The sequence below is a fragment of the Taudactylus pleione genome, unplaced genomic scaffold (genome assembly GCF_031769625.1).
Source record: "Taudactylus pleione unplaced genomic scaffold, aTauple2 ptg000093l, whole genome shotgun sequence".
In the NCBI taxonomy this organism is placed as follows: Eukaryota; Metazoa; Chordata; class Amphibia; order Anura; family Myobatrachidae; genus Taudactylus; species Taudactylus pleione.
This window is the reverse complement of record NW_028284495.1, coordinates 14,954,790-14,969,633: the sequence shown is the minus strand read 5'-3', so window position 1 is coordinate 14,969,633 and position 14,844 is coordinate 14,954,790. Positions and strand designations below refer to the sequence as shown.

At 40.6% G+C, this 14,844-nt stretch overlaps 1 protein-coding gene across 2 annotated transcripts in view; it reads right to left on the bottom strand.

Annotated features, from left to right (window-relative positions):
- TRAPPC8 (trafficking protein particle complex subunit 8) overlaps positions 1–14,844 on the bottom strand; it is a 166,859-nt gene that overhangs the window by 107,259 nt on the left and 44,756 nt on the right. For both annotated transcript variants that reach the window (XM_088469576.1, XM_088469577.1), the window contains 7 exons: positions 12,918–13,071; positions 10,862–10,952; positions 9,843–10,093; positions 8,357–8,472; positions 6,733–6,883; positions 6,453–6,553; positions 3,573–3,678 (listed from right to left, as the gene is read on the bottom strand). In XM_088469576.1, coding sequence (XP_088325702.1) covers positions 3,573–3,678; positions 6,453–6,553; positions 6,733–6,883; positions 8,357–8,472; positions 9,843–10,093; positions 10,862–10,952; positions 12,918–13,071 — 970 coding nt within the window. The remainder of the gene's footprint in view (positions 1–3,572; positions 3,679–6,452; positions 6,554–6,732; positions 6,884–8,356; positions 8,473–9,842; positions 10,094–10,861; positions 10,953–12,917; positions 13,072–14,844) is intronic.

The window sequence follows — 14,844 nt, the reverse complement described above, 5'->3', positions numbered from 1 at the left end:
TTATTATCTTTATATTTATTTTTATTTATATTTATATTTATTTTTATCTTTAATATTTTTAATTTTTATTTTTATTTATTTTTATTTTGGTATCATTCTCTTTATTCTAATCATTTTATACACACTTATTTATATCTACTATTTATATATCTGTATGTTTGGTATTAGCATTTTTGCATAACTATTTTTGCTGCAAGACAGACACTTCAGCTACTAGTCAGGTTTTCCACCTTAGCCTGTTAGCCTGATCGTTATGAGCTTCATCTAACCCAAACACTCCCCCCTCCTATGACTCACTCCCTCCTGTTGCTGCGGACCAATAGAGGGAGTTAACACTTGGACCTATTGACAAGGGTATTGCATCTGCAACACACAGCAGCTGCTCTCCCATTGGTCACAACGCAGGTTAAAGATCACCTGTGTATCACAGTCCACATGCATCTGACTGAGGAAGCGACAGTGAAACGCGCGTCTCAGACCCGCGAATCCGGCTGTGTACAGGCGGGATTCGTCATGGCAGCATACTGACAGGCTCTTCTAGTGGCAGATTTTCTATACTACACACCGGCTCCCTGGAGGTGAGCACTCAGGTACTTTTCATACTACACTTTCTTTATCGCACTGAGTGGCTTTATTTAACAGAGACAAGTTTGTGACCCTGCAATACCTTTAGGGCAACAGAGCTCCACTTGTCCTGTACTAGCCATAGTGCAGCTACACTCATACTCTTTCTTCCTATCACTGCATATGCGATCTGGGTTTCCCACCACTCACCACTACCTTTGGTATATGACTGGCAGCAGCACAGATCGCAAACCTATGCTGTGTTATTTCATTACGATAACTATTGTCTCTATGAGTACTCTCATTGGGGTGCGCCTATTAGAGGTTCCTGCAATGTTTACACCAGGACCTTCTTTTTAACGCAGTCCAACAGCAGATACTCATTGTACTTATTCCCTACCCTGGGAGTACCTTTATAGTACGCTCACATGCCATTCAATGGTTATACAATGGCATGCAGCAGCTGCTATTTTGTAAACTCCACATAAAGGAGTAGCTTTACTTTTTCCTATAACCTTACTGTCTACAAGTACCTGGGTGGCATCACAGGCGACCTACGTGTGATCTGCCTCTCATTACAACCTGTGATTTACTTATATTCATTTTGATATTTGCAGGGTCAGCTATTATTTCATCTGACCCCCTTATCATTGTATTTCTCTGATTACTGTTCAGTGTTATTGTGCTGTGATATCTCACGTAACCTATATTGAATATTGTATGGTTATTATCACATTCTTTTCTAGAAGATTTCCTTGTATGCTTCTGCCGTAATTCTGATTAGCCATTGTGCTATGACGACATTATGAGGTCATTGAACTAGTATATGTTTTATATAGGTCTCAATATTGTATGAGACAGAGAATTATAGACCTATTTGTAATATTTCACTTAGCTTCACATAATTGTGATAAGTATTGTATTATATGTTGTCTTATGTTCTATGTATGTTCGTGTTCTGCTTGTGATAATTTATAGCTGTTATTCCAACAGTAATGCCAATAAGTAACAGGCTCAGACTTGTTTTTGGTATTTTAAAATATATCTAATAAAAGTTATTTTTTATATATTATTCTTATTATAACCTTTACATTCAAGTGCCCCCAACAAGAGAGTTTTCTTCTTCTCCCCCATAGTACATGGAGTATAGGTAGGTTCCCGTGAATTTAAAATTTCTCCGTTTGCGGATGATCTCCTTCTTTCCCTTATCCATCCTCAGTCCTCTCTACCGTCCCTTAATTGGCTGATGGACGAATATGTTATAGTCAGAGTCTTTGCAGTTAAATTTCCCATCTCAATTGAGAGCAGGCAGAGATTAGATCTACAACCTTAAAATCTGTAATACCTGGGGCTCCATGGCTGCTATAAATTGCCCCCTCCCCCCTTTTTTTTTTTTTTTAGAACTGTCACTTCCTTTTGTTCCTTCCTTAAGCAGATACCTCACGTTTTCCCACCACTTTTGAAAGACTTTGCCTTAGTTCCCCACTCTGTAAAAGGTACGATTTCATCTATATATAATTTACCGATTGATAATACCTGTGAATCTCACAGTCATCACACATGAGAAAGGGAAAGGGATTTGGGGCTACCCCCAGATGGGTCCTGTTGGAAGGAGGTGAGGGAAGGAATATCCATGAACTCCATCTCTACACAAATTAAGGAAACTGCATACAAACTATTAATTGGTGGTATTACACACTGAACAGACTCTCCAAAATGTACCCTACCTCCAAGCCAAAGTTGCTGGCGGAACTGTGGTCAAAGGGGCACACTGTCCTCAAATGATCCCATTTTGGACTCGGGGTCCATTCTATTATGAACTCCCTATCTGAACAGCAATTAACCCTTGTATTTCCTTCTCTCTCGACCGTTCCCAGATGTGAGCTCACAGTCAAATTGTTTTCCCATATTCCTGCTGCGGCTAAATCTTTAATCGCTCGGAATTGGAAAACCCCTGCTCCCACTACGCTTCAAGTCCTTAAAAAGTATTCCTGGTATATTGCAAGCATGGAAAGTATTACTATCTACATGACATAAGTTTGATTATATGGGCTCCCTGGTTTCATAGAGAGCACTATCACCGCTCCCCCCCCTCTTATACGCCGACTACTGATTGCTTCCACTGCTGCCTATGGGTCCTCCACGATGAATATAGCTTCTTCTGTTTAAGTAAGAGATTTATTGAACTATTTGTTTCTCTATTTGGGTTTTGGCTCTATTTTTACTTTTGCAGTCTGCTCTCTCTTGACTACTGAGCTAGGTCTGCTATGTCCTTCCCCCCCCCCCCCCCCCCACACACACTTACTCTTTTTGTTCCTCTCCCTTCCCCACCCTATTCTTTTCAAAATCATAAAAATACAAAAGGAAATTATTATTTTTTTTTTTTTTTTTTATTTCATCTATTGCTGTTGTTTTTCTTTTCTGTTTCCTTTTATAAAGAATTAAAAAAAAAAAAAAAAAATACACATTCAGTGTGCTGTAATGCACAAACCCTAACTGTGGGTTTACATTTTTGACCAAGACACAAATTGAATAAAAATATACAACACCAAGCATTTGAATCATTACAGCATCAATGAGGGGGGCCTCCTGAAGGAGAAAATAGGGCCCCACAGCACCCGCAGATGCCTTGTGACCCTTTTCCGAGGTCGGGAGCGGGTTGTGACATGGAAGAAAGAGGCCGGCTGCCAGCACTGTCCTAAAACCTGCCCCCCCAGAGCCTAGCCTCATAAGGGGTTTCAGGTAACCTAGAATAGAAAGAAAATTAGGCTAGACTCCTGCAGGCACTAAATAAAAACTGAGTTGCTGCAGAAGGTGGCAGGGCTTGGCGGATGAGGAAAGGGGGGGGGGGGGGGGGGATGTTCCAACTCCATCAGTTTAACTATTTAGTGCCTACTCCTTAGCCTCCCCTCTAAACCCGCAGTGTCCCCGTTTTTCACTTCAATACTGCAATCGTTTTGCTTACAAACTGAACCTTGCATAGATATGGCAGAAGTTTTTGTTCTCACCTCACTTGTCAGACGTATCAAGAGGGCAGCAGATTCCGAATATTTACCCTGACTTTTTAAAATTTCAGCACTTAACAGGACACACCTTTCTGCTAAAACCATATTCCTAGAGTAAAATAAAAGGGAAAGATAATAGCAATGAACCAAAATAGACATATTAGCTTGCAAAATTTTGGTTATAAAGTATATTATTGTTTATCATCAAAATTAACGAGAGTGACTCTATCCTCAACAGTACAAAATAGTTTATATCTTATTATATTGTTTTGTTATAGACCTTTCCTCTAAGCAGCGCCGGTACCTTCACACAGCACTATGCATTGGGCTGCTCAGTTCTGGGACCATTTACTGTAAGCACTGCAGAGGGAATGAGCGATACACTTAATTTTCTATGCAACTAATGATTGGATAGTGCCGCTAGACTTGACCATATGCATGAATGATCTGCGCTGGATGGAATGGTGGATGAACATGAAGACTGCAGCTTCTTCCTACGAGAGTCATAATTAGGGTCACAAGCAGATTAAGCCTGCAGTTGTGGTCTGAATGTACAGTTAGTAGATGGGCAACCCCAGCATATAGGGTAAGTGAGGCTCCAGCAGTGCATATGAAAGACATGCTGTCAACCAATAGTAGATTAAATGGTCGCACCCTGAATAAGCTCTGATTGCACGCAGTAACCTACAAGGACTTGCAAATTCTTTATATGCGGAGCCATTTTTTTGGATGTAGTATGTAATACCGTCGGCCGCATGGGAAGCCCGGCAGGGGTAAAGAACCCGACCGCTAAAAAGGTAAGTATAACTAACGCTAGTCTCCCCTTAACCCCCTCCGTCCCCACAGCCTAAACGTAAGTCTCCCGTGGGGGTGCCTAACCTCCCCCTGGGGGTGCCTAACCCTAAGCCCCTGTTCCCCTAGCCTAAACCTAACCCTCCCGGGGGGGTGTATATCCCTTAGTCCCCCCGGGAGCCCTAAAACCTAACCCTCCCCCCCCCACGGCTGTCCGCGTCCGGCTTACCTGCGTTCGTTATGCCGGTTGTCGGGCTCCTGGCGTAAGTCTAATGACAGCCGCCGGGTTTTCGACGCCAGTCATTAGTACCTTGCCGGGATTTGACAGTCGGGAAGCCGGTGGTCGGCGTTGCAACCGTCACCTTTCTGACTGCATCCCATTTTTTCCCCCAGAAAATTGGAGAACCTCATTGGTGATCTATCATGTGAAATTAGTTTTGTTTCAGGCTGAAAAAACTGGGAGATTCCAAGTATTGGTTTCAAGTGCAACTCAAAATGAGGCAGTTTTATTTGAGGGTTTACCTTATGCTACTAATAGTAGACTGATGTTGTGTTTGTCATTATCCTTAAATGCTACTTAGTGGTCACTGTTTTTCAAATTATGAGGTTTAGACATATTCTGGTCTGTAATTTCTGCATACAGGTTAGTCCGTTTGCATCATATACTATATATTTAGCAGCATAAGACATCTGCTAGTTCATAATACATTTGTAATATTGAGATTGTGTTTTTTCTGTGGCACATTAGTGCTGCTAGGTTTGGTGTGCTACTATGTTTTAATCTATTTTTAAAATTATTATTTCGGGGGAATACCAATCTAAAATATTGCAATGGATGCTGCTACAATTCCATGAACACTTAACAAAGACCTTCTCTTAGTACTTTGCATCTACTATGTGTTTTTTTTTAAATATATAGTGCAGAGACCATCAGTACTAGTACAGATCAGTGACAGGTTTAGTCTGTGCCTAAAAGTAATCCCCAAAATGCAGTATAATAAAAAGAAGAAATAAAATTTAATTTAACACAATTTAATTATTTTTATGGTTGAAAAGTACCTTCAGATTTAGAAATCCAGCTACACTGTAACATCAGAGCAAAATAAATAAGAGTTAGGACTAGTGCAGTCTACCCACCAGCCACATTCTAGTTAGTATTCGCACTATTTTTCTCCAAATTACTTGAGCTTTAGGGATTGAATACTCAGAAAAGGATTCAACGTAGGTACACAAATACCATTTCTCAGCTCAATGGGTCATGGTTTACACTGGTGTACAGTGTGGTCGCAGGAGCTTGTGTCTTTGCGGGAAAAAAGCTAATTCTTCATCCCCCTCTGACTGTCAGGAACTTTTTTTTTTTTTTAGAAAATAAAGTAAGGCCCAAAGAACAGTAATAGGAGCACAGCAGAGAAAGCCAACGTTCTACGAGAATGATCCCAACTAAAACAGCAGCGAAAGAAACAATGAACAATAACTGAACAAAAGAGCATAAAGGGAGGGTGTTCTGTGTTCTCCAACAGACTGAAAAGGATTTAAAGTAAGTATAAAAATCCGGTTTCCTCTACACATACATTTGGGAGACACCCTAACGCTGTTCCTAAGAGAGGGCATGCTTATAAGTTGCTGTCATTGCACCTTATGTCATCCATGGACGCAAAAGCATTAGATCTGTACAATATTGACAATATGTTTTGTGTTCAGGAAGATCAGTGGTTTGATAAGCACTTGGATGGGGGACTTCAGATCTACAATGTATACCCGTTCCAGAAAATATATCTAAAAACAGGATTTTTGTACTTACCAGTAAAATCCCTTTGTCAGAATCCATGTCCCCCATGGATGAAGGAGAATATACAACCAGTAAAGCTTTTATAAGGGCACTAAAGAATACTGAATTCCCTTACAGGCAATAGGGGTAAAGAGGGGGGCTTAACTTTTGCCAGTGAAATTAAAGTGCCTATGCTCTTGTCTGCACTCAATACATCAGTGTACTCAGTATCCCTTAGCTGGATGTATAGAGAAACTCTCCTGCAAATGTATTAAGTTACAAACTGGAATCATAAATGCCTCCACAAAGTTTGCTTTTCTTACTTGCATATATCTCTGTATGTCTGTATTGCAGTGTCCATGTAATGAGCAGGGTAAGGTCTGGGAGCACCAGGCTGTAAAAAAGCAGATACTGCAGCCATTTCCTGCAAAGAAATTTGTATAAGATATTTAGACAGATCGGACAGGGCAAAAGCAGTAGAAAATTTCACCTATGCATAGTCTCCAACATTTATAAACTTTGCTAAAATATATGAAATCAAATATAAGAGCTGCAAATGGAGGCTACTGTTTCTAGAACAATTTGTAAGGTGGTGATACATACCAGAGCACCTGCCGCATAAAGCATTGCTTGGTCACTCAAAAAGTCCTTTTTTGCAGTGTGATAGCAGCTGTATGCCAGATCGTAATGTTGCACCAAAAAACACAGATCAGCCATTTTCCTAATCTGAAGCTCGGGAGCTTCTGGAGGATATCTAGAACACAAATATATCACACTCTTTTAAAAAGCAATTATTACATTAAAAACACCATAAGGTGATACTGCATACATACAGGACTGGAGCTACCAATTAGTGACATATCACTCACTCAGTGTTTTTATTTTCCCATATAAGTGACATGCTGGATATGTGGATCTGGACTATGAGGTCTCAGTCCAGCACCACGGTGTGGGGGAAATGTACTACAGCGGCATACATTGTGTCGCTATAACTCTTCCAGCTTCACCTCTTTACCGTGGCGAACCAGGAAGCTGTACCGACGATCCCTACCAGAGCCCACAGCGCATCAACCTAGGGCTGATGCGCTGTCTCACACCTCCCAAACGGCTCCACTGGGCATGCGCGAGATCTCAAGTGCAGCCCAAAGCCCAGCAGCTGCCGCAGCCAGGGACAGTGCTGTCCCTGTTATGGTGTTAGGGCAATGACAGCAGTAGCTGTCGGAACGGTCAGTGCCACTGACCGTTCATACATTGCCTGGCACATCGGTGCGCTATCTTGTAGATAGCAGCGCCAATGACGGGGGGTGTATCGACCCCATCATTTGAAATACAACCTCACAGGGGAAGAAGTGGTATCAGCGCACATAATGTGCGCTGATACCACTAAACCGCATAATCCGGATAATACATCTCCCCCTGTCAGTCTGACAGAGGAGCAGAAGATACCAGACCTCCACCTGCAGGATACAGCATGAATTAGTGCTGTAATATCATACCTTGCTCATGTTTAGAATAATAAGGCCCCCTCCTCTGAGCAGCCCCCCTCCCAAGCCCTGCATCTTACCTGTGCCAGCAAGCGGTTTCCTCCTCATCCGCGGCACCTTCTACCCAGTGATAGATGCACAAGACAGAAAAGATGTCACTGTGAAGATGGTGCAGCGGTAGAGGAGCACTCGCTTGTCGTCACAATATATTTGTGTATATATGTTTGTCTCTGATGTAAGTTCCCTATTAGCAAATAAAAAGTAGATTTTGCTTTTCTCTACTACCAATGAAAAGGAACAGAAGAATTACTTATGCCTGGAGCTAGGATGTGCATCTAATGCCACCCACAGAGTGACTATCAAGTTATAGGTGTGTATGCAATATATAAGGCAATAATGGTCACTTAAGTAAGTATTGCAAAATATGCTGGGTTTAATTTGTTTCTATTTGCACAAATATCTGCCAAACACATAACAAAGAACAAGTTCGCAACACATCCTTAGTTTCTGGGACTGCCCCCATAAAACTACTTGCTGGAACCTTTTTTTGCAATCAGCAAATGTACATATTGGACAGAGTAACATCATGCCTTCAGCGTCCAGCCTACAACCTATAAGGACCACCTCGTACACTCGCTTTTACTTTTTACAATGCTGCTCAATTCAGCCTCATTTATGGCAAACTAATCATGAGAACATTTGAGTGTTTAATGTTATCGAACTCCAGAAACAAGACGACTTACAATAATCCTGAGGTATTCTTCAGCTCGTTAATGCTTTTCTCTGGTACTTTGCTACCGCTGAACCATTTCTTTGTGGCAGAAAACAATGACCGACTCAACCCCTTCCTGGATATTAACTGTAATGAAAATGCATTTGCTGAAACAACTGGGAGTCATGCTGTAACATAACTGATCTTTTCCATGCGAGAGAGAGAGAGCGCTAAATAGGCACAAGTAATTAATATGTATTTATATTGTGTAATTTAATAACACTGTCAAGTATTAATCTATTTTACCATTGGCCAAAGCAGTTTCTCAATCCCAACCTGGAGAGCAATTTTCCACCCAAGTACCATCTGTCTAACTGCAAATAAATTATAATTTTTTTAAAAAAAATGCAAGGCTGTTTAAATAACTGATTGTACAATATAAAGTCAAAGTAGGACTCCTATATTAAGCATCTATAAAATAATGAAAGCAGTGAGGTATCAATTACACGGTTTGATAGATATAATAGGATTCTTGGCCAACTTACCGTTGAATCCTTTTCTCTTAAGCAGGCTGGGGAACACTGTGACCATGGAATTGTAGGTTGGAGTTGGCACTTAAATTAAACTGTAGCTTCAAAAGCTATGCTCCTCCCCCCTGCAATCCCACAATTCCAGTACTTTTTTTTTTTTTTTTAAAGAGTCCAGAGAGGAATAGCAGGAACACCTCGCACGACTGAGCGTGAGGGAGGGATCGCAGTGTTCCCCAGCCTGCTTAAGAGAATAGGATTCAATGGTAAATCGACCAAAAATCCTATTCTCTCTTGCAGCAAGGCTGGGGAACACTGGACCATGGGACAATCAAAAGCCACCCTTAGGGGAGGGAACGCTCAGGCTGCCTGACCGGAAAACTGTATGCCCATAGTGGGTGTGCTGGAGGCGAAAAAACAAGAAATGTATAAACCCCCCCCCCCCCACTAAACTACAACAAAGAGCTACGTAGCAGTCCCCTAACAACGTGCCCTACTCCTCAGGCACTTAAAGAACATTGTGGGATTGCAGGGGGGGAGGAACATAGGTTTTAAAGCTACAGTTTAATTTAAAGTGCCAGCTCCAGCCCCACCCTACCCTACAATCCTATGGTCGCAGTGTTCCCCAGCCTTGCTGCAAGAGAAACATTTTTGGGGGGATGTAGTCAGTGCCGGCACTCAGAATCCCGGTGCAGGAATTCCGACAGTGATAATTAGGGTTAGTCTGCGGGGAAGGGGTGGTTAGGGCTAAGCTGCGGAGGGGGAGGTTTAGGGAAAGGCTGAGGGGAAGGGGGGCGGGGGGGATGTGGAAAAGGAGGGTTAGGGTAACAGGGGTTAAGAGTAACAGTCGGGATTCCGGTGCCGGGACTGTGACCGCCGGCATTGTGTGCGCCAGGATCGCCTGCCAAACCCTTTTTCTGGAATCACCATACACCATGTAACGTTGACTGCACAAAGGTAGGATTACTGGAAAAGCAGAAACCTACTAACCTGATCATTCAGCTGTCGGATTATCTTCTCTGTGTGCGGTATGAGTCCCCGGAAGGTGAATTCCTGTATGAACTGCCTGATGCGATCATGGTCAGTGAGAGACAAACAACTGCCATGAGGTGTTCCAGCCAATGTCTTTTTTGTGTCACTTATTGGACCCGGTAGTCTCCCATTATCAAGTCCATCAACACTACTACCAGCATCGCCTAGCTGGTCAAGTGGGTGACTCTTTAAACTGTTCGACACAGCTTCTATGGGGAAAGCCAACAAAAGGATCCCAATTTACATTGTAGAAAAAAATCACAAGGAAACACATATAATCGTTAAAAAGCTAAATCGGAAGGCATGTGAAGTTCATGGTGATCATCGTTCCCTTGGTTCTCAAATCTACTCCTTAATATAAAACATATATCTGACATTGCAACAGTTTATTTCCTCAAGCAAATTTGGAAAATGTGAGATTCCAATGGCTTTATGATTTTATTGTGCCTTATGGTCCTCTGGATTTGGACTCCCAAATGCAAATTTTATAACTGTACCCCAAGTTTACATTGTTATCTCAAAGAACGTATCTACCTACTTCCAACCCCACCCTATCGCTCTTTGAGAACAATCTTCACAGTGTAAAAAACACAGGGTCCCTGACAGGACCGTTTAAGGGTAAGGTAAAGAGGTCACACATCCACTTCTGCCAACCATAGAAGTTGGAATAAACAAAATAACATTAATCATCCAGGGTCCTAAACTGCTGTACTGATGGCCAAGTACTATGAAGGGATTGTCTTCCTTAAATATGTCATACCCTAATAGCCTTTTATTGTAAATAACCCTTACTTTCAGCATACTTACTTTAATTTAGTGAAAATACAGAAAACGTATATTAGATGAACATAGAATTACAAGGAGCTTTATGGAACGCAAACTGTGTCCCTAAGAGAATCTATACAGGTGGTGTTGAAAACACACTATTTACATATCGTGGATCTACATGAACCCGACATTTTGAAAAGTATTCCAACCTTTCATAGTGTGCTCCAAACCATCCAGGGAAATGACATGATCCAAATTCTTATTTGGTAAGACAGTATTAGAATTATCTTCATAAGAATCCTAGGAGAACAGAGAAGTACATTAAGCAAATAAAACAACCAGTGATGGTTGACATTATAAAGATTACTAAATTATGTGTAAAATACAGATTTTTCTGGGAGTGTAGGTGGTACTGGATTTATGAGATGGAGGACAGCAGTAGCAAGAGAAAAAGAAGAAGAAAGGGGATTTGGAGAAGTTACTTGTAATGTGTAACAGGTACACTAGGTATGAGAAGGGAAATGTGACCCACTGTAGTAGGCCAAATTAAGTAATGCATAAGAGAAGCTTAGTATTATCAACATATTGATGAACAATGATGATGTCACAATGGGATGGTCCTTCCGAAATATTAGGGATGTACAAGGTCCATTAATGACAAAAACTGAGGCAAGTTGAAATTCCCTGTGAAATAAAAAATCAACCCCTAACTTTCTTCCCCATAATAATAAATAGGCTGCTGTATTTAGTGCAAATGGGCATAGATCTACCTTCTGAATGAGTAGCAAAAAGACTTATCAAAACAAACTCAATCTAAGTCCAGTGATCCAATGGAGAAGCATATCCAAATAAACTTCGCTGTGATGTCACCAGAGATGATTTTCTACATAAGTTTATGATCTAGGCTACACCTACATCCCAGTATATACAGGTCCCATTTAATAGAGATCTTATAATGCTAAGGCGTATGGGAAACACTACGAGTACTAGGCCCTTCTAGGTGAGTCCAGGCTATGAAAAAAGCCAAGACACAGTAGCGTTGCCAAAGAGGGGAAAAATGATTGACCAATCAGTAACACCATGGAACAACCATAACATCAGTAACACCAAGGAACAACGATAACATTCACAGTCAGCGTTAAAAGGTCCTGGTAACAGTTCGCAAACTATGATGTTATGATGATTTACCACGTCAGATTTCTTTGACACATCAGTTTTCCACTCCAGGAATATGAAACGCCTAGATAATGGGGTAGTGCCTCCATCCCTAATTAAGAAACTTGCTGGCCAACGCCTTAAGTTTTCTGATCTTAATGCTTCTCAGGTGACTGAAACATCAGTCCCTGTAGTGGCATAGTCCGATTTCCATCAGTTTTAAGAGGTCTATGTGAAGATGTGATTAGTCTGTGAACCAGAATAATGGGAAAATTGAAGCGATGCCAACAGACTAGTGTCGTTGGACAAGGAGCACCCTTAAAGGAGGCCAGAAGATAGCATTTTAAGGATAGAAAAAGTAGAGGTAGGTGCAATTAGTATATAGAAAAATTAGCTCACAAGAGAAGGATCTGCACCTACTAAAATACTGTACAGGATAAAAAAAATAATTTAAAGGAGCGCTAATTCAACAGTCAGAATCCCAAATATATTTTAATAAAAGTAATGTCAAAATGAAAACATAAGTTATAAGCAAGTTGACTAGTCACAAGTAAAATACATACAATGAAAAAATAAATAATATATCTGTATTGTACAAGTAGCAGTTTAATTATATAGCTGCTTCACTGATATAATTTATTATTAGGAGCAATCCGTATTCACAGAATTGTATGTCCGATTCCAGAACTATTGTCCCTCCAAGGATATGCTCTCCATATATTTCAGGAAAGTCCCAATAATGTAGTGAAAATACATGTAAGAACTTACATGTGGTTATTTGAATTAGGCGCTTAATCTAAGTTGGACTCGGTAAGCATAATAACTAAAAGTTGGGGTGCACTAATTGCATGAAAGTACAGTAACTATGGGAAGAATCATGGTAATCTTAAAAAAAAAAAATTCCATTATTTACCTATGTAATTGCCATAAAAATTAGGAAATACTGCTAGAAAAATAAACTAGTTTGTAAAGTAGATGACATTTGTGGTAAAACCAGCACACTTTAAAAGGGAGATTTAGTTTGATTGCAGCCTGTCCCAGAAAACAGCTACAACAGTTTGATTCTGACATGCCAGTTTCCCTCTTTCTGAGATAATCTTTCATACCAACCTGATGGTGGATGCTGTTTTTCTGGATGTACTGACTCCAAGGATCGGGTATTTGTTCATCTGTTCCTTTATTAGACGTTCGAGAATTTATTTTAAGTAAGTAGCATCCCTGAGGCCCATACCGTTGTATCATTTCTTCATAAATTGAGTCAGCCCTTGACAAAACCACAGACAACATGACCAAAATAAATAAGAAATGAAACAATAGCATAATGAATAAGATCAATTAACAAAGCTTTTCTCTTAAGAGTATAAAAACACCATTACAGACCTAATGCTTATTTTACCCATTATATATTAAAGAGAGACCTATAAAATATATGTAAGCAAGCACAAAAAGGAAAAAAAAAAAAAAAAAGTAGCACAATGTAAAAACTAAATAATTTGGAACTTGCAACATTTCAGACTGCAGTAAAGCTACACTGCATGGCCAAAAGGGGAGGTAGTTGAAATCCCGACAGTCGGGATGCAGACGCTGACAATCCCAACAATAAGTAGTCGGTGGTTAAGGGGAGGATTAGGAGTTAGGGTTATGCACAAGGGGGAGGGTTAGGTTTGGGTGCAGGGAGGGTTAGGATACTTACCGACTGGTGTCGGTATCCTAACCCTGTCAGGATGTCGGCTACAGGATTCTGAGACATGGTATCCCGTACCCAACCAGGCCAAAAGTATGTGGATGCCCGATCACCGCACCAATATGTGCTTGTTGAGCATCTCATACCAAAACCATGGGCATTAATATGGAGCCAGTTTGGAACTCTTATAGTGAGGGCAGCAACCAGTGGCAGACAATATTTACATACTATATGCTTCAGCACTCGGCAGTCTCAGTAGGTGAGCTTCTGTGATCTACTGGATCATTATTGAGGTGTTGTTGCCCTCAGAATGTTTCCCTTCACAATAATAGCAGCTCTACCACGAAAGACATTTAACAAAATGACTAGTTGGAATGGTGGCATCTTATGACTGTACCGCATGGAAAGTCACTGAGCTTCTTAGAACAACCCATTCTACTGCTAATGTCGGACTATGGATAATGCAAGACAGAATACCCCATTTATGTACCAGTTACAACAGGTGTGACTAAAAGGGCCAAAACTACTAATTAGATGTCCACATACTTCTGGCCATGTATGCATTTCCCTTGGGGTAGGTGGGGGGGAGGGGTAGGGGGGGGGGCATTGCCCTAAAGTGATAATAAAATAATATCAATATGTTGGTTTTTGAAACACCATTCTTTAAATGGTCAGAATTAATCTATTTCATAGTCACAATCTTGAGTTTAAGCTTTAACCTTCAAATGAATAACAAAAGTTCTGAGATATGTAAGCTAAAAGCACACTTACTATGTAAGTAACGGGTTTTAACAAAAATGCCTAAAATTAACAAAGGGCAATTATAATGATCTAATTGTTTTTCTTAGAATTACTATATGGAAGCCAATACAATGCATAGATCTATCTTAGGAAGGGAAAGGTAGATTAAAAAAAAAAAAAATACAGGATGGTATAGAATGCCGCTCCTCCTCTTCTATTGGTGCCTTTGGGTAACTTTCCAAGCTGCTCTGAAAAATATATAATATCTAAACCTTTTGTGTGAAATATGGGCTGACAGTGCTTAAAAGAAAATTATCGCTCATAATTTGCTACTATTACAATGGGAGCAATATCATAAGGATGGCTATAAAGAACTACTAAGCCACACATGTACAGAAGAAAACAACTGCTCTCTATCCCTAAGGTCTGAAGTCCCAGATAAGTTTAAAGTGATTGCACTCACTAGAGAGTCAGCTGCTGTTAGCAAACAGATGGTGCCACTACCTCGTGATTAAAAGGGATACATTCTGTATACCGACATGCGCTTAGAATACTGGAGCCGGAATCCAGACATGTCAGAAGGGGAGGTTAGGTTTAGACACTGTAGGTTCA